Source organism: Panthera leo, chromosome A2, assembly GCF_018350215.1.
Source record: "Panthera leo isolate Ple1 chromosome A2, P.leo_Ple1_pat1.1, whole genome shotgun sequence".
NCBI classification, from domain to species: domain Eukaryota; kingdom Metazoa; phylum Chordata; class Mammalia; order Carnivora; family Felidae; genus Panthera; species Panthera leo.
Genome location: NC_056680.1, coordinates 5606489 through 5629043, shown reverse-complemented (window position 1 = coordinate 5629043; position 22555 = coordinate 5606489). Strand labels below are relative to the sequence as shown.

General features: G+C 55.0%; 2 protein-coding genes and 1 long non-coding RNA gene across 4 annotated transcripts; 1 reads left to right on the top strand and 2 right to left on the bottom strand.

The window, feature by feature from the left end:
- Window positions 1-8535: 8535 nt before the first annotated feature.
- Window positions 8536-13051, bottom strand: CD320 (CD320 molecule). Its single transcript, XM_042928225.1, has 5 exons — window positions 12757-13051; window positions 10146-10259; window positions 9541-9774; window positions 9099-9257; window positions 8536-8972 (listed from the first exon to the last, which is right to left on the bottom strand). Exons 1-5 carry the CDS (start codon window positions 12881-12883, stop codon window positions 8830-8832), a joined length of 777 nt encoding a protein of 258 aa, XP_042784159.1. The 5' UTR covers window positions 12884-13051; the 3' UTR covers window positions 8536-8829.
- A 341-nt stretch (window positions 13052-13392) lies between these two features.
- On the top strand, window positions 13393-15365 carry LOC122213872. The gene is made up of 2 exons (XR_006199668.1): window positions 13393-14353; window positions 14854-15365. It is a non-coding gene; the product is annotated as an uncharacterized LOC122213872 (long non-coding RNA).
- NDUFA7 (NADH:ubiquinone oxidoreductase subunit A7) lies at window positions 15356-22543 on the bottom strand. Of its 2 annotated transcripts, XM_042928227.1 has the most exons (5): window positions 22436-22543; window positions 21966-22015; window positions 18703-18852; window positions 17278-17367; window positions 15485-15565 (listed from the first exon to the last, which is right to left on the bottom strand). In XM_042928227.1, exons 1-4 carry the CDS (start codon window positions 22484-22486, stop codon window positions 17313-17315), a joined length of 306 nt encoding a protein of 101 aa, XP_042784161.1. In that variant the 5' UTR covers window positions 22487-22543; the 3' UTR covers window positions 15485-15565; window positions 17278-17312. The 2 variants fall into 2 exon arrangements, with proteins under 2 accessions (XP_042784160.1, XP_042784161.1); XM_042928226.1 differs by lacking the exon at window positions 17278-17367 and having other exon boundaries at window positions 15356-15565.
- Window positions 22544-22555: the final 12 nt, after the last annotated feature.

Sequence of the window (22555 nt, the reverse complement as noted above, 5' to 3'; positions counted from 1 at the left end):
ATCCATGGGATACAGGTGTGCTGTTTCGAAGGGACACACGCACCCCCATGTTTATAGCAGCACCATCGACAACAGCCAAAGTATGGAAAGAGCCCAGATGTCCATCGATGGATGAATGGATAAAGAAGATGTGGTTTACATATATACAACGGAATATTACTCGGCAATCAAAAAGAATGAAAGCTTGCCATTTGCAGCTACATGGATGGAACTGGAGGGGATTATGTAAAATTAGTCAGAGAAAGACAAAAATCCTATGACTTCACTCATATGAGGACTTTACGAGACAAAACAGATGAACATAAGGGAAGGGAAACAAAAATAATATAAAAACAGGGAGGGGGGCAAAATAGAAGAGACTCATAAATATGGAGAACAAACTGAGGGTTACGGGAGGGGTTGTGGGAGGGGGGATGGGCTAAACGGGTCAGGGGCACTAAGGAATCTACTCCTGAAATCATCATGGCCCTATATGCTACCTAATTTGGATATAAATTTTAAAAAATAAAATAAATAAAAATAAAAAAATAAAAAATAAACTATACGTGACTACTAAAAAAAAAAAAAGTAAATTAAATTAAAAAAATAAAAAATAAACTATAGCCACCTTCGTGGCATCTTCCACCTACAAGGCAAACCATCTCAGAGTGCCCCCCTTCCTGCAGCCACTGCCCTATTTCCGTCCCTGCCCCCAAAGCAGAGTCACCCACACCCCGCTTCTCCCTGCCGTTTGCTTTTCAGTCGCTGGAGCTGTTTTTGGCCATCGTCACCAATGACCTCCATGTTATTAAATGCCAGCGTCCCCTCTAGATCCGGCTTTACAGACCACATCACAGCCCGTGACCCGGGGATGGCGTCCCCGCATTTGATTCACTCTGTTCTCCTGAGCGCTGCCGGTTTCCCTCCCAGCTCTGGCTGCCCCTTCTCACTGCCCGGTCCTCGCGCCCAGTCCTCCAGACCCCGGCTGCAAAGTCTCCCCACCTCCGTGGCATGTCAGTTCCACCGGCTTTTCCTTCTACAGGGATCCAGGAGGCGGCCACTTGTCACCCACGCTGCCTGCCCAGCCCAGCCCAGCCCTCCGCACCCTCCACGGACCAGCCTGGGGGGCCTCCAGCCCCCACCCTGTGCCCTGTCCTCCCCTCTACAGCCAGAAACACACTGCTCACTTTTTTTGTAAGTATCTATTGTCCACTGCTGTAGCCTGAGCACCTAGACAGTGCCTAATGCATAGCCCCGTTCAACAAATGTCTCTTTACAACAGCTTTGGAGATATAATGCACATTTTGGCCTGCTAGGGAGACCGTGACAAACTCCCCCACACCTCTGGGGCTTAAACACATTTTTTTCCTCACAGTTCCGGAGGCTGGAAGTCCAAGGTCAAGGAACCGGCAGGGCTGGTCCCCTCTGAGGCCTCTCTCCTCGGCTGGCAGACGGCCACCTTCTCCCTGTGTCCTCACGTGGTCGTCCATCTGCGTCCGCATCCACGGTGCCACCCTGTGTGTCCAAATTTCCTTTGCTTACGAGGATACCAGACAGGGGCGCCTGGGTGGCTCAGTCGGTTGAGCGTCCGACTTCAGCTCAGGTCATGGTCTCAAGGTTTGTGAGTTCAAGCCCCACGTCGGGCTTTGTGCTGACAGCTCGGAGCCTGGAGCCTACTTTGGATTCTGTGTCTCCCTTTCTCTGCCCTTCCCATGCTCACGCTTGTCTCTCTTTCCCTCAAAAAATAAAAACATAGGGGCGCCTGGGCGGCTCAGTCGGTTAAGCGTCCGACTTCAACTCAGGTCACGATCTCACGGTCCGTGAGTTCGAGCCCCATGTTGGGCTCTGGGCTGATGGCTCAGAGCCTGGAGCCTGCTTCTGATTCTGTGTCTCCCTCTCTCTCTACCCCTCCCCCGTTCATGCTCTGTCTCTGTCTCAAAAATAAATAAACATTAAAAATTTTTTTAAAAATAAATAAAAAAATAAAATAAAAACATAAAATACAAATTAAGGGTAAATAATAAAGGCTAGAGTGTTAGGGCTTCATCATGGGGCTCTGGAGGGGACACAACTCAGCTCCTATCACACCACACACCACCGAATTCACCCACTGAAAATGTACACATCCGTCATTTTTAGTGCATTCGCCGACATATGCGGCCACCGCTGCAGGGTACCGCAGGGCATTCCAGCCCTCAAAGAGAAAACCCACGTCCTTCAGCTGCTCACCCCCTGTCCCGCTATCTCCTCCGGCCCCCGACAACCACTATTTTCCTGGCCCTACAGCTTTACCTACTCTGGATATCATCTACGAATGGAATCCCACAATATCTGACTTTGTGCTTTCGCTCAGTGTGACATTTTCTTTTTTTTTTTTTAACTTTTTAAAATGTTTATTTATTTTTGAGAGACAGAGAGAGACAGCATGAGCGGGAGAGGGGCAGAGAGAGACAGCATGAGCGGGAGAGGGGCAGAGAGAGACAGGGAGACCCAGAATCCAAAGCAGGTTCCAGGCTCTGAGACGTCAGCACAGAGCCCGACACGGGGCTCGAACTCGCGAACCGCGACATCATGACCTGAGCCGAAGCCGGACGCTCAACCGACTGAGCCACCCAGGCGCCCCTTAGCGTGGCATTTTCAAGGCTCACCCGCGTGGCGGCACGTCAGGACTTCCCCTTCAGGGCTGAATAACACCCCATTGTGCGGACACACCACATCGGGTTTACCCATTCACCCGCTGAGGGACCTTGAGGCTGGTTGCGATTGTCTGGCCGGGAACATTCATCTACAACAAATGCGTTTTGAACAAACGAAGAACTCTGATCACGTAACCCAAAGAACTCCATCGAACTGGAAATTTCACACGGTGACGAGAACAGAAGAAAGGATCGGCAAGAACCCTTTTATCCCAGGCCGTGCTTTTCCTGAGGAAGAAGCAACCGGTTCTGTGATACAAATGAACACAAGTGTTGCTTCGGAACAAAGTGTACCTACACCCCTGCTGTGACCAGACCAATCTGGTAAAGACAAAACAAACCAGGAAAACAGTCCTAAGCCAGAAGCTTTCAGTTAGATAAATCATGTCCTTACAGAGGGATTTTCTCAATGCAAGAAGACACTTTAAAACCTGTCAGAGAATGGCCCCGCTCTGTTCAAATCTCCCAAAGGTCCCACCTCGCTACACACACCCAGTGCCTCCCCCCACCCCCCCCCACAGACATCTTCTGACGTCAACTCACCACTGCCACTACCCCCTCCACGCTGGCTCCAGACTTCCTGTGTCTGGAACAACTTCTGCCTCAGGGCCTTTGCACTTGCTGTTTACTCTTCTCAGAATGTTCTTCACCTACATACCTGCACAGTTCATCTTCCTTCAGCTCTCTACTCAAATGCCTCCCTGTTCCAGCCTCTTGTTTATCAAACGTAAAGGTAGTGACCCTTCTCTCCCCCCGTCCAGCACGCCCATCACTCCTACTTCGGCGCTTAGTCCCCAGAACCTAGCCCCAACTTGACATCGAGATACTGGTTTAGTAGAGTTTAGTGGTTGGTCGCCTAGCCCCTCACCCCACCTCCACTCACTTGCCTCCATGGGGGAGGGGGCCTTGTTCTGTTCAAGGCTGGTCTCCAGCACCTACAAGGCCTGCCACCCAGTCGGTGCTCAGTGAATGTCTGTTCTCCACACACTAACCTACAAAGGCAATGCAATCCCAGTTAAAGTCCCAGGTAGGTGTCTTCTGAAATGCTATAAGCCCGTGAAAAGATTCACATGGTGCTGGTTACAGGTATTAGGAGTGTACTAAATGCCATGGGACGGTTCACTTTAAAATGATTAACTCTTGGGATGCCTGGGTGGCTCAGTCGGTTAATCGTCCGACTCCGGCTCAGGTCATAATCTCGCAGTTTGTGGGTTCGAGCCCCACGTCGGGCTCTGTGCTGACAGCTCAGAGCCTGGAGCCTGTTTCGGATTCTGTGTCTCCCTCGTTCTCTGCCCCTCCCCCACTCATGCTCACTCGCGCGCTCTCTCTCTCTCTCTCCTTCCCTCAAAAATAAAGATTTAATTAATAAATAATAAATATAAAGCTGGAAATGACCTCAATGTCCATCAACAGGTAGAGTGTGGGCCAGCCATACAGCGGAATAGGGCTTACCAATAAATCAAGTTAACCTTTTTTTTTTAAATTTTTTTTTAACATTTATTTATATTTTGAGAGACAGAGAAAGACAGAGCAGGAGCAGGGGAGGGGCAGAGAGAGAGGGAGACCCAGAATCTGAAGCAGGCTCCAGGCTCTGAGCTGTCAGCACAGAGCCCGATGTGGGGCTGGAACCCACCGACTGCCAGATCATGACCTGAGCCCAAGTCAGACGCTCAACCGACTGAGCCACCCAGGCGCCCCCTAAAACAAGTTAACTTTTAGCACACGCAACAACAGTATGCACAGATCTTAAAATAAACATGTCAGGTAAAAACCGCCAGACAAAACAGGGTACCTACTATGTGATTCTAGAAAGGCAATGAATCCATAGTGTCAGAAGGCAATCAATGGTTGCCTAGGTCATGGGGAGGGGGCATAAAAAAAGACACAAGGAAACTTTGGGGGAAGAACCTTGGGGGAAACTTTGGGGAGAAACATGACGTTCAGTGAAAGAAGCCAGACATCAAAGGTCACCTATGGTATGATTCCATCCCCAGGAAATGTCCAGAACAGGCAAATCCACAGAAACACAAACTGTGTTCGTAGGTGCCAGAGGCTGAGGGAGGGAGATGGGGAATGAGTCCTAATAGAGACAGGGTTTCCTTTTCGGTAGGGAGTGGGGGAGAAAATGTTTTGGAACTAGGGGCACTTGGGTGGCTCAGTCAGTTAAGCGTCTGACTCTTGATTTCGGCTCAGGTCACGATCTCACGTTTCATGAGTCCGAGCCCCTCATCAGGCTTTGTGCTGACAGTGCAGATCCTGCTTGGGATTCTCTCTCTCCCTTGATTTGGCCCCTCCCCTGCTCACTCACTCACACACACACACACACTCTCTCTCTCAAAATAAATAAACTTTTAAAAAAAGAAAGAAAGAAAGAAAGAAAGAAAGAAAGAAAGAAAGAAAGAAAGAAAGAAAGAAAGAGAGGGGTGTCTGGATGGCTCAGTCGGTTGAGCACCCAACTCTTGGTTTCGGCTCAGGTCATGATCTCACTGTTCGTGAGTTCAAGCCCCACGTGGGGCTCTGTGTGGATGGCGCAGAGCCTGCTTGGGACTCTCTCTCTCCCTCTCTCTTTGTCCCTCCCCCACTCATGCTCTCCTGCACTCTCTCTCAAATTAATAAATCAACTTAAAAAAAATGTCTTCAAGTAAACTGTATGCTTTAAAATGGCTAGTGGTTAATTTTATGTGAATTTTCCCTCAATTAAAAAAAAAAGAGTAATAGAAAGAATTGTACAGAGATATACACACACACCCTTCCATCCTTGCCTGCAGCTCCCACCCCGCCTCCTCCCCCTCCTCCTGGTCTCCCCAACCCCCTCCCCCACCCCCCCCCACTTTAAAACCTGGACCCTTCCTGCAGGTTCCCGGAAGTGACTCACAGAGCTTGCCGCACAGGACAGCAGTGTGAGCCCTGCTCCAGGGAACAAAGGCAGCTGAGACCCCAGCGTGCCCACAGCGACAGACATCTGGACCTGTGACTGCCCCCGGGGGCAGATGACAAAGCTGTACCTGACAGCAGAGCCACGGGCCCACAGAGAATCAGCTGGCTCAGGTGGACAGGGAGTCCCCCACCCCCGCCTGCCCTGTCCCCAGCTCGTGCCCTCTGCACGAGCTGGCCTGCAAGGATGACACCATCATCCGGGCCCCCCCCCCCCCCCGCCCCGTGTTCACACCCGTGTGTGGTCCCCACGTACGTCTGGGCTGACCTGGGACTCCGCGGAAGCAAGAGAATGCTGGCCTGGTTCCCGGCCTGAGCCGGGAGGTCTGGTGCCTTCAGCTCTGCACTTTGACGAGCCCTGAGTTGCCACGAAAGACAGAAGGCCGTTCTGTTCAGGTGGCCACATGGAAAAGCCACACGGAGAGGGAGTGGCCTAGCTGGCCAGGCCATCCCAGGGCGCCAGACGGGACAGAGAAACTCTAGGTGGTGATGTCCAACCAGCCCAGCCCGCAGAGGACAACAGCCACCGTTCCTGATGGCCCAAAAGAGCTGCCAGCCATGAGCGAGAACACACTGGGGTGGCAGAGTCCCCAAGCACAGGATGGTTTGCTCCACTGATAACTAAGTGACACCAGTGGCGTGTGACAAGTGGCCTCATAACCCCCTTACACGCCCCCTGACCCACTGAGGCTGACCCTGCCTGAGCAGAAGGGAGAAAAACCGAGAAACAAGAAAATCCCACCCTCCGGTGGAACTCCTTCCTGCCACCTGGGAGAAGCGCTTGGTTCTGCATCAGCTCACCTTGGCTCCGGCAGGTGCAGAGGCAAGGCCCTGGGCCCCAGGAGACGGGGCGCCCTGCACCCCCACCGCTGGCTGGGGCCACTGTTGTACCTGCAGCCCACCTCCCAAGCCTGCACTCCTGCTGCCCCCCGGCACTGACCGAGAACTCGGGCCCCCCGTCCCCTGCCCAACGCCCAGACCCCAACACCTACCTCAACCACCTTCCCCCGCTAGGAGATGGGTGGAGTCCCAAAGCCCAGCTTCACCACCCCCAGGAAGCCCTCCTGGTGCACCGGCCTTCTACCCCGACACTCAGCATCTCACGGCCAGGGGCCATCTCTCTGCCTGCCAGATATGGGAGCCCCAAGACCCTGTGTGGGATCCCGGGTGCTCTCCCAGCAGCGGGTGGCATGGGCCCAGCTGGTGGCAGACACCCAGTCCACCACCAGGGATATCAGGAAGGTCACCTCCATGCAAGGAGGCCACAGGGGCTCTGGCCACACCACTTGGAAACAAGGAAAATGAGGATCGGAGAACCTTGTCGCCAACACCCAGTGATCGGGGTATGTCTGGTTTATATTTTCTGTACTCCTGGTTCTTTGGCATCTGGAGACTTGCTGACCAGGAGGGACTGTCCCTCATGGGGTTAGCCAGTTCCCAGAGACAGCAGACAGATCACCAGTGGAGGGCACACATCTCACACGCAAAGCAATCGGTCCAGAGCCCGTCCCCCGAGCCAGTATCCCCCCCGCCCTGATCACGCCAGGGCCAGGCAGCTAAGGACAGCGCACTGTCAGCTCCTGGTATTAAGCCGGGAGTGCTGACGTCCCTCTGGAATAAACGAATCGCCAGCTGTAAGACGTGGCGACGAACAGCACAGCCAGATAAGGAATTCGGCTGCCCCCACTCAACGAAGCTCCCTCTTTCAGAAGGCCCTGGGCGACCTAGGTAACCGGCTCTTCCAGCGACCCCACTTCTCCCCTCCTGCCCTCACTCTTGTTCCTATACATTCAATTCACCAGTAACGGTGACCCCACAAAACCTGGGCACCCCCACCTGGGACCCTAAGAAAGGCAGAGCCCCCACTCCACACTCTCTCTTTACCCGTGATCTCGTTGTGTGGGCCCGCGTTCCCTCCAGGACTTGAGTCATCACCCCCCTTTCCTCCAAGTTCCTGGACAGTCTTTGCTGAAGTGTGCCCTGCGATCGTAAGGCGAGCCACGAGGGGCGGCCCAGCGACAGCACTGGCTGCGGATGGCGAATGCCTGTGGGGGCTCACGGGGCACAGCACGGGCCCCCCAGGCGGCTGCCCCAGACGTTCCTAGCCCATGGCATCACTGCCAATAGCCTGGGACCTGTGTGACAGACAGCACCTACCCCAGAGCCCGCTGACATTACTCAAACTAGCCAATCCCAGGCCCGCTTACCCCGCCTCACCCACCCCTGCCCACGGGAGCCACAATAAAGATTCTTGCCCACATTCTCCTCCAGCTCCCTCGGGACGCTGAGGCCTCCTTCCCCGTGTGGCCCTGGTGTTCTGCCTCCTTTTGGGAACTGTTCATCTTTTGAAGGGCAGTCTCCCGTTCCGTCGGCCGCACCATACCTGCACGATAATAAAACCTACGCTTTTGGGGTGCCTGGGTGGCTCAGATGGTTAAGCGCCCCACTCTTGGTTTCAGCGCAGGTCATGATCTCACGGTTTGTGGGTTCAACACCCACATCGGACTCTGTGCCGACAGTGCAGAGCCTGCTTGGGATTCTCTCTCTCTCCCCCTCTCTCTCTGCCCCTCCCCTACTCACACACATTCCTACATTTTAAAACTGAGTGGAGCCCAGACCAACCCTGAGGTGCCCAGCTTACACCTCCAGGAGGAAGAAGCCATGATGGATGGCGGTCGCCCAGGACTCCCGGAGGCCCTGCCTAAGCCCCGCTCCTCTGTGCGGGAGCCTGCGGGTGATGCAGACCACCCGGCTGCCCCAGCCCCACTGCCACCTGCTCTGGATCCCAGAAAGCCAGAGGCAGAGCGGCCGAGGGAGCACCCGGGGCTGGGTCCCCGAGTCCCACCCTCTCAGGACACTCCACTATGGAGTAGGGGCTGTAACAGAGCTGCCCGGGCAGAGGGAGACAGAAGCCTAGAGGCAGGCGGAGGATGTGAAGTAACTTTAATCACCACCCTCAGACAGAGGCAGCAGGAGTGTCTAGTTGGGGCCATCCCCCGGAGCAGCTTGGGGCCAGCCCCTAGGTTCCGGCTGTGATGTGCTCCCGGGCCAGGCTTCCTGCATCTGGGGCGAGGGTCCAGGTGCCCGCGACCTCCAGGGCCACATCTGCAGGAGCTCAGGTCCACGGTGCTGCATGGCCACAAGAAGCCACGTCCAAGGGCTGATGTGCCCGCAGTGGCCGTGCCCAGGGCCCGGGAGACGTGGTGGCAGCAGCTCGTCCTCAGAGCAGCGAGCTCTTCCTCTCCGACAGCAGCAGGGACTCCTTCACGACCATCAGCAGCCCCAGCTGGTTCAGGCGCCCCCGGGCCCAGAGCCGGGACAACACGAACAGGGAGATGGCAGCCAGACCTGCGCTCAGCACCACTGTGGGGGGCAGACGGACAGGAGTCAGTGACAGCCCCCACACCGGGAAGGGGGGTCTGCGGCCCAGCCCGTCCCTCCCCCAAGCCTTCCCTTGCCCCCAGGAGCGGGAGGGCCCGGTCTTCCTACCGGCTGCGGCAATAACCCCACAAGCACTTCGGTTTCCAGACTGGACTGAGTCCTGGTCCCCAGACGAGGTGGCGGTGGCATTCCCAAGATCGGTGACAGTGCCCGGGGCCACAGGGGTCCCCATGGCTGTGGCATTCCCTTCCTGGGGCGTCTCAGTTCCTGCAAGAAGTCCAGGCATTCAGTAGCTGGGGAGTCGGCGCTGAGGGCATGAGGGGCAGGGAGGGACTACACGTGTCCCAAATGCCTGGAGGGACCTTGGGGCGCATCATCTCCCAACCCAGGATGAGTGAGGTCAGTGAGCACCGCTGCCCCCACGGGGGTGCAGGCGCGCAGAAGACCCGAGTGTCCACACCCCAAGCCTGGTCACCCGCCGGAAGGTGTCCTTATCTAACGCCCGGCCCTCCCCACCCCCGCAGGCACGCTGGGGTCGCAGGGCACCCACCACAGCCAAGCTCGTCGCTGGAGGCAGGGCAGTCGGGATGGCCATCGCAGAGCCAGGTGCGGGGGATGCAGGCACTGCCCCACAGGCAGCGAAGCTCCCCGGCCGGGCAGGGCTGGCGACTGCAGTTGTGAACGGTGTGGTCGAAGCCATCTGGGCAGTCATCGATGCTGTCACAAGGGCAGGGGCTGCCAGTGGGCGGCAGGCACTGTCCGTCCCGGGCGCAAGGCTTGATGCCTGAGGTGCAGGGTCAGTCAGGTCCCAAACACCCACCCAAGAGAGCTGGGGTACTCTCCTCCACCCGGCCTCCGGTGAGCCCTGCCTTCCAGAAACAGGCGACCCTGTAAAACCCACCCACCCTGAAGATGTCTCCCTGTTCGCTTCGCCTTCCAAGGACCGGCCTCCCTGAAAGCCCCTCCTCCCAAGGCCCCACTAAGCCCACCTCCCAGGAAACCCACCTCTTCTCAATCCGGCGACCCTGTAAGCCCTGTCCACCCTCGGGCCCCGCCCCATCGTGCCAGCCTGAAAGCCCCGCCCCTTCCACAAGCACCTCCCCTCCCTGCGGCTCCGCCTCCTCAAGCCCCGCCCCCAGGGGCGCTGCGACTCACCACACTCCTCCTCATCGCTGCCATCCGGACAGTCCTTGTCGCCGTCGCAACGCAGAGGGAGGGGCACGCAGAAGCCACTGGTGCGGCACTGGAAATTGGTGGGCGGGCACGAGCCTGCAAGACGCACACAAGTCGGGTCTGGGAGGCCCGAATCTTGGCCTCCGCCAGGGACACAACGTTACAGACTGACCACCAGGAGACCGGCCAGGTCCCAGGGCGCTGGAATGCCCCTGGTGGCCACCGTTTGCTGAGGACCCACTACGTGTGAGGCTTGCAGCGGAGCAGTTCACAGGAAAGGTCCTACTGCCCCCCCCCCCCACCCCGCCATGGTGCAGAAGACACCCAGGAGAGATAAGGTCCCAGGCTGCCGAGCTGGTAGCAGCTTCGAGGTTTGAGCCCAGGTCTCCCTGATCCAACAGTCTACCAGGCGTGTCTCCAAGATCCATGGTTAAACAGGCTCGGGTAGGGGCCATCTGTGACCCACCCATGGTCAGGGTCAGCAGGGCAGGTTGTATCCCACCTACTTAGCACAGGGGAAACTGAGGCCCTGGGCAGAGGACCTGCTTCATCACCAGGGCCTGTCCACTCACCTCCTAAATTCCGCCCAGATCCGACCACTTTCCCCATCTGAAATGTGCCACCTCCTAGCCAGGCCCCAACCCCTCGGGACACTGGAGACCTCACAGAAGCCCATCATTCCATCACCCACCCTTGCCTCCCCTCTGCTCAAAATCGTGCCCTGGTCCCCTGACCCTCTCGCACCAAATCGCTATTTTTCCCGTGTGGCCCCAGTGCCTGGCCCAGCACAAAATGCTTTCTGGACCTCACCCTCATTCTTCTTCCTCATCCAGCACCCTCTGTCCTGGCCTTCCCGAGGTTCTCCAAGAGGCCTGGCTTGTTTCCCCCTCCGGGCCTTTGCCTGTGCTGTTCCTTGGTCCAGTGCACCCTTTCCTGCCCCCACTTTGCAACTGGTGATTGCTCCCCAACCTTTAGATCTCAGCTGCTTTCCTGGGAGGGGTTTCATGAGACTCTCGGATGCCTGAAGCTCTCCCTGCCTCTCAGAACAACTGTGCTCAAACTGGTATCCACACAGATGGTAAGGAGGCTCAGTGGAGATCAGGGCCAGGACCTTGTAACCACAAGTCCAGGGCAGCAGCTGACAATAAGTGGATGCAGGTCACACAAGGGTCCAGGCTGCGTCCGGACGAGATCTGGGCTTTCCGGGACCCTAGGCAGTGAGGCTCAGGCTGCATGCTGACCTGTTGGAGCAGCACAGAAGGGCCTGGAGCCAGGGCCAGCAGGAGGGAGTCTGAGTGACAGAGGAAGGGAATGGCCTTGAAGGCTCCCCTCCCAGGTGCAGTAGGGCAGGTGACAAATACCTGGCCTGGACCCAGCCCGGTCCCACCCCATCCGATCCTGCCCTTCTCGCCAACCCTACCTTTACTCACGGGCCTCGGCCTCCAAACCCAGTGCTCCACAGGCCTCCAGGCCCAAAGGTACCTGTGGCCCACACAGTCCCCAAGCGTGGTGGAGCCCGGAAGAGCTGTGGCCAACCTGGAGCCAGCTTCCTTCCCTGCCCCTGGGGGTCTGGCAGCCCCTGGGCGAGGCTTCCTTTCCAGGCCCGGCCGCTCTCGGCCCTGCCGACCCCCCACCTCCCTCCCTGGAGTGTTTGGCCTTCCTGGAAAATGGGAGGCAGAGCACAGCAGACCAGGCCTCGTGGGGTCAGACAGGAGGGGAAACGACCAGTGACTCAGTTTCCTCCCCTGTAAAAGGGGTTTGCTAGGAGTTCCCTCTTCAGTGTCCTGAGGAGAGGAAACCACTTGTTGTGGGGTTTGGAACTTGGTTAAGGGGAGTCCTGCCTCCTTAAAGGAACCAGGAAGATTTAGCCTATAAAGGTAGGGACTCCTCGGTGAGGCGGGGGACAGATAAGGTGAGAGCTCAGGTAGGAATGGGTTAAGTGCGTGAATCTGCGCTCAAGGCTGAAAGCCGGGGTCACCTGTGCCTACAGGAAGGTCACTCCCTGCCAAACTGACTCTGGGAAGCTCAGAGAGGGCCACCAAGATCACTTAGGCCCAGGCGCATGTGTCCAGGGGCCTGGGGGTGACAGGGAGGGAGGAAAACCCTTCCTTCTCTAAGGCCAGAAAAGGAAGGTGCAGAGATGGGGAGAGCGGGGGCCTGGTGGCCCAGGAAGCTCAGCCACATGGCCTCAGGGTCTGGCGAGGATTTAGGAGGCGCAGCCGCTCCCAGAGGCGCCAGGTGACCGGCTACGCACGGCTAGAGGTCGGACAACCGGAGCCTGCAAAAAGCCTTCCTGCCCACGCTGGGCTGAAGGTCGGCTTGGACGTGACAAAGGGGTCCGACAAAGCCGAGCAGGAGTGGGGTGTGGGCAGGGTAGAAACAGAGTAGTTAAAGGCAGGCAGAGCCGAGGGTCCCCAGCTGGGGACGGCTCGCTCTCAAGGCCAGGTTCACGGCACACTGGAGTCCCGAGCCACGTGCCGGGGGAGTGTCCGGGACAGACCAGCGAAACAGCCAATGGCGAGGAGCCGCCGGCGCGCGCGGGGTGGGGTCGGACCGCCGAGGGGCACGCGCGCGGGCTGCGCAGAGCTCTCACCTGGGCTGTGGGCCAAGAACGGGATCGGGACTGGGGTCGGGGCGGCCTCCAGGCCCAGTCCGAAGCCGAGCAGCAGCCGCAGCACCAGACCCAGGGCCGCTGTCCGCCGGGCTCCGCCCCGCGCCATGCAGCCGCTCGCCGCACCGCCCCTGCCCTGGCACTGGGCGCGCGCGGGCCGGCCTCGCTTTTATCCCAGCGCACGCGCGCAGCGGACGGGGGCGGGGCCCACGCCCCCAGGTCCTCGCGGCGCCCGCGGCTAAGATCACCGTAAATGTCCGAATATGGGGACACCCACGATTTGAGGCTCTAACACACTTTTCTCAGTGACAAGGTATGACGAAAGGTGTTGGGTCCACCCGAAGTTAAAAGCTAATGGGGATGTAAAGGAACTTGTCGGGTCTACTCAACATTAAATGTTTCGCATGCATCCTACAGCAAATGTGACTGTCCAACTATCATACTTAATATGGCAGCCTCTCTCTCCGGCCTTTCTATACTCTAGTTTAGGGTCTGGCGACTACTAAGTCAGCGGTAGGACTGGAATGCTGGGTTGCTCGCTGTATCCTCAGTGCCTAGAAGGGTCTGCCACAATAGTAGGCTCTTAAATATTTCGTGAATAAATGAATAAAACGCTTCCAGTGCCCGGCTTCTATCATGGGTCCTGTCCTCGCACCTGGATGTCCCTGTAAAGGCACGGACTCCGCGGTGAGGCGGGGGATCAGATAGGGCGAGAATTCAGGAAGGGATAGGTTAAGTGTGTGAACCTGAGCTCACAATGGAAAGCCAGGTCACCTGTGCCTACTGGGAGGTCACTCCCGCTCAGCTGACTCTGGGAAGCACAGAGATGGCCACCAAGATCACTTAGGCCAGACGCGTGTGCTCACTCACGGCCACCACGCTTCATTTGGTCTTCATAGCCCAGCTCCTCCAGAGGTGGGGGTTTTTCTTCCGGAACAAGATCTGCAAAGGCAGCCCTTGGGCTATCTCTGGTCATGCTCACCCAGAAGGCACAGAAAATACAAACCGTCTGCCGGCTTCCTATCCAATCAGCTGCTGTGTTGTCTTGAAAATAAATATTTTATCTACAGCTCTGCCTTCAGAAGAAGCAACATGTTGGACTGCCAGCAGGACCTCAGCGTTGACAGGGGTGCAAGCATTTACCCCGCCCCCCCGTTTCCCATGAAGCAACACTAAAGCATCCAGATTTTCCTACAAGGGGCTCTGCGGGTTGTTGGCATGATTCAGTATGAGAAAATGTTGAAGGTTTTAGCTGCTTTTGGAGCATGTAACATATGTTGGGGTTTTTTGTTGTCGTTGTTTCAAAACCTCCCAGATTCCCCAGAGTTGAGGCTTGGCTTCCTGGCGAGAGGGCTCCGGGGTGCAGGGATAACAGCTGAAGAAGCCATCCGTTTGTAGCAGCTGGGCACAGACTCCTGTCAGGTTCAAGCCAGAGTTCAGTGAGCCTGAGCGAGTTCCTGGTCCTTCCGTTCCTATTTTTCTGTCCAGGGAGTATGGCAACAGCGATGACCTCACAGGATAGCTCCAGGAAGGAGCTGAGATCAGATAGCATTTACGACAGCACCTAGCAGGCAGGAAGGTGAGGTGTCAGGCTTCTTTCCCACCCCCACTCCCTTGCCAAACGTCAAGTCTGTGTCCTAAAAGCCTGCCTCTGTGGAAGCCCTCAGGGCTGCCTACCCAGTGGCCTCGGGACACACTGCCCAGCCTTCCTCTCCTTCCTGATCTTCTTCCTGAATCAGACTCCCCCTTTGCTCCAGTTAGAATCCCACCTCCTCTAGAAAGCCTTCCCTGGCTTCAGCCACAGTTTTCTTCCCTCGAGCATTTATCATTTGTGTCGTCCACGCTGGGGCTCCCTACATACCTCCTGTCTGGGACGGTTCCCCTTCCCTGCCTTGCTCTATGCTTCCAGAGAACACGGCATTCTCAACAACCCGATCTTACCCTACAGAAGGGTTGTGGGGTTCTTCCACAGGGCAGCCAGACTTGGGCTACTTCTTTTCTGGCTTCCACACAACTGCTCATTCCTCTTAGGACCAACCCCCCCTTGTTCCCCTAGGCTGACTCCACCTTCCTCCCCAGGGCCTGTGCAGAAAGGGTTTCTGGCTCGGGGAGGCCTCTCCTCGCCTGCCCCCAGTCAAGCCTTCCTGTGAGTTGCCCAGCTGTTCTCTGCCACCCCAGGAGCTGCAAGGCGGTCAAGGTCAGAAGGGGGCATGTGGTGGGAGGGTACTGGCCCGTGGCCCCAGAAGCAACTGCTGCGGGAGCTCTTGACGTACTTAATGGCGAGTTTGTGCTCGGTCTCACTGTCCCTCAGTCGGTGCCCCCCAAACACCCAGAGGCCCTGGAACCCACCCCACTGCTATGTTAGCCAGGCCTTCAGGGAAGGGATGGTGACAACTCTAGATGCCCTGCCCCTGGACCCCGTGTCATCTGACCTGTGCCCGGCGACGGCGTGTTACCCCGAAGCTCAAGAACCAACATCCCGCCCCCGCTCCTGGAGTGCTGACAGAGTTCAGAGATTCAGCACCAGCTTCACCGGGAAATCCACGGAAGCCGTGTGTAGCTTCGAAAGTAAAAACAGAAGTGACACCGGAGAGCAGGGTGTATTTGTCATAAATTAGGTCCCGGTCTCCCCGGAGGGAATACAAGGAGGGGAAGCCCTCAGGTGGCCCTGAGGGCCGGGCCAGGTGCCCCAGGGTGCAGTCACAGGTAAGGCTGGTCCTTGGACAGCTCCCACCTCTTTATGGGAGGAGCTGGCGACACGGCCTTCTTCTCAGTGACAGCGGCAGCTGAGCTGGAGAGGAAAACGGATTTGGGTTAGGGTCGGGTCTCCACAGAGCAGCGCGCATGGATTTGGGGTAGCTCACACCTGCGCCCAGCAGGAACATGCCTGCCGAGACTGTGGGTCTGAGGCCAGAGTGAGGGTGCTCCAGAGGCCCAAACTCCTTCACTGGGGTCCCCCAAAAGGTCAGCCAACCCTTGCTGGGAACTGGCCAGCCCCCTTCCTGCCCAAGCCCCGTGTGAACCCCCCGTCGGCCTGCCCTGGCTCCTGAGCTCAAAGCCAGCCCTGAATAGCTGGGCTCCTTCCCCAGCACCCCTTCCCACATGCGGCCCCAGGGTGGACGAGCACCCCATTCCGGTTGCCCCCAAACAGGACACTGGTAAAGGGTCAGGCGATCAGGTGCCGCGTGCCCACTGCTCTTTCCTCCCTCAGGCACTGCACGCTTGCTCCACGGCAGGCACTGCACATGCCCCAGCACAGCGCTAAGACCAGGCCCTGGCCGCAGTCCAATGGGGCTGAGGGTCAAGTGCGATTAAAAAATACCCCATCCAGGGGCACCTGGGTGGCTCAGTCAGTTGAGCATCCGAATGCAGCTCAGGTCATGATCTCACGGTCCGTGAGTTCGAGACCCGCTTGGGCTCTGTGCTGACGGCTTGGAGCCTGGAGCCTCCTTCAGAGTCTGTGTTTCCCTCTCTCTCTCTGCCCCCCCCCCCCCCACACACACACACTGTGTCTCTCTCTCTTTCAAAAATAAACAAACATTAAAAAAAAAAAAATTATTTTAAAAATACCCCGTCTGCCCCAGAGTGAGCCCTAAGGAGACACTGTGGCAACAACTCCAAGGCAAGTGCCTCCCGACCCAAGCCCCTGGTGCCTAGGACTGGGAGGCTTGCACACACGGTGAGCAAAAAGGGAGAGGAGGCAGGCAGGCAGGCAGGCTCTCGTGGATGAGCCTCCCAGGAGCAGGGATTCCAGGGCCGCCCAGCCTCCCAGGAACCTGAAGGAAGTAGAAGAGGCAGAATCAGCCTCCCTAGGAGATGCAGGCATCCCAGGGGCAGGTGAGGAGGTATGGGGGGAATAGGGTGGTTTGCCACAGTCTGGTGTGGGACTCCGGTGAGTCAGAAGATAATAAGGGCCACGACCCAGGCCATTCACTGAGTTCTAACTATACAGCAGGCCCGTCCTGGCCTCATCACCTTCCAGACCTTGTCATACTGCAAGCCCACCATCCCCATTTTACAGATGAAGAAAATGAGGCTCAAGAAGGCATGAAGGGTTGGCTTCAGACCACACAGTGAATTGGCTGTAGAGACCAGACAGCACTGAGGGTCTGGGCAAACTGCTTTGAAATCCTGCTTCTGCTACCCACTGGCTGTGTGACTCAGGCAGGTCAACTGGCCTCTCTGTGCCTCAATTTCCTCTTCTGCAACAGGGCCGTCACCGCCTAACTTGTGATTAGTAGGCAGGCAGGGCATTGACTCCATCCTAAAACCTTACAAATGTTAATTATGGAAATTAATCCTCATAATAACTCTGCTACAAATTGAATGTTTTGTTTCTCCCAAATTCATATATTGAAATCCCCGCCTTCGGTGTGATGGCCTTTGGAGGTAGAGCACTTGAGAGGTGACTAGGTCATAAGGGAGGAGCTCTCATGAATGGAGTTAGTACCCTTGTAAGAGACCCTAGACACCCATTACCCCTTCGACCATGTGAGGACATACCAAGAAAATGCCATCTATGAGCCAGGAAGATACCCTCACCAGACATGGAACCTACCAGCACCTTGATCTCGGACTTCCCAGCCTCCAGAACTATGAGAAACATAAGTTTCTGTTGTTTATAAGCCACCCCACTCTATGATATTGTCATAGCCACCCGAATGGACTAAAATAAATTCCCTACAGTAGATATTATGGCCCCATTTATTTAAGAGAAGGCGCCTGAGGCCAGGGACAAAACTGAGTTTTAAGGGGCCTGAAATTTACATAATTCTTTAAGAAGAGTATGAAGAAAATATGGTGTGTGTGCATATATACATATACATACACACACACGCATATACACAGAATGGAATACCATTCAGCCATGAAAATGAATGTCTCCATTTGCAACAATATGGATGGACTCTGAGAGTACTCTGCTAAGTGAAATATGTCAGAGAAAGACAAGTACTATAGGATGTCACTTATGTGCGGAATCTAAAAACGAAACAAAAAAAATGAAAAAAGATACAGATAAAAAGAACATATTGGTGGTCACCAGAGGCAGCAGGCAGGTGGGGGGCGGGGATGAAATGCGTAAAGCGGGGGCACCTGGGTGGCTCAGTGGGTTGAGCGTCCGACTTCAGCTCAGGTTATGATCTCACAGTTCATGGGTTTGAGCCCCACATCGGGCTCTGTGCTGACAGCTCAGAGCCTGGAGCCTGTTTCAGATTCTGTGTCTCCCTCTCTCTCTGCCCCTAACCCCCTCGCGTCCTGTCTCTGTCTCTCTCAAAAATAAATAAACATTAAAAAAAAAATTTTTTTTTAATAAAAAAAGAAATGCGTAAAGGGGGTTCAAAAGGTACAAACTTCCCATTATAAAGTAAGTCCTGGGGATGTGATGTACCGCATGGTGACTTTAGTTAATAACACTAGATTGCATATTTGAAAGCCGCTAAGAGTGGCTCTTAAAGGTTCTCATCACAAGAAAAAAAACGTGTAACTACGTGAGGTGACGGATGGTAACCAGACTTACTGTGGCGCTCATTTCAAATGTACACAAGTATCAGATCTTCGTGTTGTACCCCTGCACGCAGATTTCAATTATGCCTCAGTTGTAACAAAATACAAAATTACAAAAATAACATAATGTTATATGCCAATTACGCCTCAATTAAAAAAAAAATACACAGTTACAAAAACAGTATCTGGGCTTCTCCCAGAGCAACTGAAGGGACCCTGAAGCTTCATGTGCTTTGCAGGAATCGCACCCCTGGCTGAGGCCCTACCCCCTTCCCTGGGCTGGGGTGGGTGGGATTCGAAGAGCTCTCCCGTGAAAAGCCCCCGCAGCACAGTTCCTGACACGCTTCACGCTCCATACGTGGGCATCTTGAACAGCACAAGCAAGAGGAAGAACTGGTTTCAGGAAGGCGGTGAGGTCCTCACCTCTCTGCAGGCTTGCCCGATGCCAGTACCTTCTGCGAGGACATGACGACTGATGGTGGCACAGCTTCCCGGCGGCCATCGCGAGTGCAGTAGTAGTTGCTGGAGAGCTTGTGGCTGGGGCCCACGGGGAGCTGGGGAGGAGGCTGTGTTCTGAGGGAAAAGAACATGAGCACTGAAGCTAGCAGAAAGTCACTCTTATGGCCCGGTGAGGCTGGCATGGGCCTCAGTCACCGGGCCACAGGCCAGGGGATCCCCCTGGCACACTGTCGTGGATGTATGGCTAAGGAGGACCCAAGGCCCTAAGGCAGGTAGCAACCTGTGCTATGGATGGGAAGGTGCTAGAAGGCAAGGCCGGGTATGCCCCAAATGTGACCGATACAGAGGACATTTTCTGAAGCTTCCCAGGGAAGGGGGTGGCCCAGACTGGACACCCAGACCTCTTCCCACCCCACCATGGCCCGAAGTTTGCATCTGGACTCTCTTCTGCCTGCCAGTGCTCAGGAAACGAAGGGGTCAGAGTCTGAGCTTCTGCCCACCTCGTGTCCAGTGGTCCTAGTGTATAAATGCTTGGGCAATAGCCCCAGACGTAGCTTCTTCTGAAGGTCTTTGTCCCAAAAGCCAGACTACAGAACTCTTGGGTTTCCAGTCATCTCAGGAACTCTCTGGAAAACCCTGCTGGGATCAAGGCTTATTACTCAAAGAGCACCTTGTCCTCTGAGGTCTCCGAATTTCCTGCCACCTCCTGGTAGCCACAGCTACAGCCAAAGCTGGAGTGGGGGGGGGATGGGGGGGACGGTGGGTGAGTGAATAGAGCTCTGTCCTGGGCTGGGCTAAAACCTGGGGTGAATTTACAAAGAAGCCACATGCCTGAAAAGGAAATGCTAACCTCAAAACAAAAAAGAAGCTTCCCTGGAAAATGCAGCAGAGGAGAAAGGCAGAAAAGATAGGAGAAATCATAAAATCATGGAGTTTTAAAATAACTTGTTTGGTGCTTTGCCAGGACTTAAGTTTTTCTTTTTTTTAAACCTTTTTTTTAGGTTTACTTATTTATCTTGAGAGAGAGAGAGAGAGAGAGAGAGAGAAGGAGAAAGCGAACAAGCAGGGGAGGGGCAGAGGGAAGGAGAGAGAGAATCCCAAGCAGGCTCCATGCTATCAGTGCAGAGCCTGACTCGGGGCCTGATCTCATGAAGAGTGACATCATGACCTGAGCCAAAATCAAGAGTCACTTAATGGACTGAGCCACATGGGTGCCCCAGGACTTAAAATTTTCTTTCTTTTTTCTTTCTTTTTTTTTTTACATTTATTTATTTGTGAGAGACAGAGAGAGAGACAGAGCACAAGTGGGGGAGGGGCAGAGACACAGAATCCGAAGCAGGCTCCAGGCTCTAAGCTGTCAGCACAGAGCCCAATGTGGGGCTCAAACCCACAAACCACGAGATCATGACCCGAGCTGAAGTCAGACACTCAACCAACTGAGCCACCCAGGTGCCCCAGGACTTAAGATTTTCTTAAAACAAGTGATAACCATTGTGTAAAAAAATGAGAGGGCGCCTACCTAGGTTTCTCTCCCTCTCTCTGCCCCTCCACTGCTCATGCGCACATTCTGTCTGTCTCAAAAGAGTGAAAATTGAAATTTTTTTTAATGAGAAATAAGAATAAAAAGGAAATTTACAAATTTAATATTAAAAGCTATATCCTGGGGCAGCTGGCTGTCTGCTGGTAGAGCATAGGGCATGTGACTCTTGATCTCAGGGTTGTGAGTTCGAGCCCCATTTTGGGTGTAGAGATTACTTAAAAATAAAAAAAAATAAAAAAGCAATATCCTGTGTGGCAGTTAGAATTTGCTTCACCCCTGGAGTCCAGACGGCCCCTGGTGGATGTGGCTGGCCATCACTTTCCACCACCTAGCAGAAAGGTAAGAACCAGGGCCCAATAGAAAGACCCACATAAATCACTAGGAGGCGCCATTATCCTCAAGAAGTTGGAAATTTTTTAAAACCTTTTCCTCAACTGGCACCAACGACCCTAGATAGAGCAGCAACTCGAAACTTCTGATATTTGGAATCAGTTACAACATGCAGGCATCCACATGAACTTGGTTATTCTAATGCTATTTTTTTTTTTTCCTTTTGTGCTAATCCTCACTGGCTGCCTTACCTTTGCCAGCTCCCCTGACTTCCTATATACTGCTCTCTCTTCCTTTCCTCACTGTGTTCCAGCCACCCTGGCCTCCTTCCTCCTTCTAGCTTTGTCCAGCCTCAACAGGCTTGGCGCATACTGTTCCCTCTGTCAGAATGTTCTTTCTTTTCTTTTTTTTTTTTTTTTAATTTTTTTTTTTTAACATTTATTTATTTTTGAGACAGAGAGAGACAGAGCATGAATGGGGGAGGGGCAGAGAGAGAGAGGGAGACACAGAATCGGAAGCAGGCTCCAGGCTCTGAGCGGTCAGCACAGAGCCCAACGCGGGGCTCGAACTCACGGACCGTGAGATCGTGACCTGAGCCGAAGTCGGACGCTCAACTGACCGAGCTACCCAGGAGCCCCCAGAATGTTCTTTCAATAATTACCCTTTGGCTCCTTCTCCTTCAGGTAGCTCACACGTCAATCCCAGAAAAAAGACCTTTCCTGACCACCTGACATGAGATTGCCACCCTCCATCTTATTCTAATTCATTTTGTCATTCATTCATTCATTCATTCATTCAGAGCATTCCAAAATGTTTTTTACCTGTTGCGTTTGTTTCCCTACCACCTTTTTCTCTTCCTAGAACTTGAGCTCCACAAAAGGAACGAGAATAGTAACTTTTCTTGTTGGTGCTGTTATCTCTGAGAGCGCATCAGGGGCTTGTAAATATCAAGTAATTTTTGGACATAAATGAGTTTGGAATCAAGACACTTCTGGGTTCAAATCTCAGCTGTCATTTTCAAGCTTCTAAGTGACTTTAAGCAAATGACATATCCTCTCTGAGCCTTAAATCTTTTCATTTGTAGTTTGGGGGTGATAACACTAACTGGCAGGGCCACACGAAAGACTGCACAGCTACACGATCCACTCTGAATTCACGCCCAACCCGACTGTTCCACGAGCAGCCCGCTCGGCGTACAGGTAAGTTAAAATCAAACCTCTGCCTCCACGGACTGCCAGGGACCGGAGGCAGGATTCCGGCCCAGCACTCCAGGGGTCTAAAGGAATACGGATTTTGTTCTTGACGTGAGAATAACAGGACAGAGCCGGTGTATGGGCAGCGAGCGGGGCTTGCTCACCGCTTGGAGATCTCCTGGTAGCGCAGCTGCAACTTCGCCTGCAAGTCTTGCTGTGGGAGGAGAGGAAGGTCAGCTTGCAGGGCAACTCAGGAAAGGAGAGGGCGAGGGAGCAGGGGCATCCCAGGGATGGAGAAGGGAACGTCGGAGATGAACAGTTTGGTACAGGAGTATGAGTCCTGGAGGAGATAAGGAGAGCTAAGGCCTGGGCCACAGGATACGGGGCTAAGAAGGTCTGGGATTAGGCAGACCTCAGACCTGAATGGGTCGAGGGCTGGGGTGGAGGTGGGTGTGTCGGCCGAAGGAGTTGGGGGCTCCGCGCTGAGACACTGGTTCTAGTCTAGGAGAATCTCAGCACTAACAGCGTCAGGCCCAAGGGTGCAGGGGGAAGGGGACTAGCGGGAGCGGGTCCGAGGAGCACTGAACCCACAGCCCCCCGCCCCGCCCCACTCGGCCCTTCTCGCCCCGCGCACCCCGGACGCCCAGTTCCGCAGCCGCTGGATGAAGCGAGTAGCGGACGCCATCTTCCGTCTGCGCTGAAGGGCGCCGGTGACGTCTCTACCGTGGGGGCTGCTGGGAAAACCCTCCGGGTC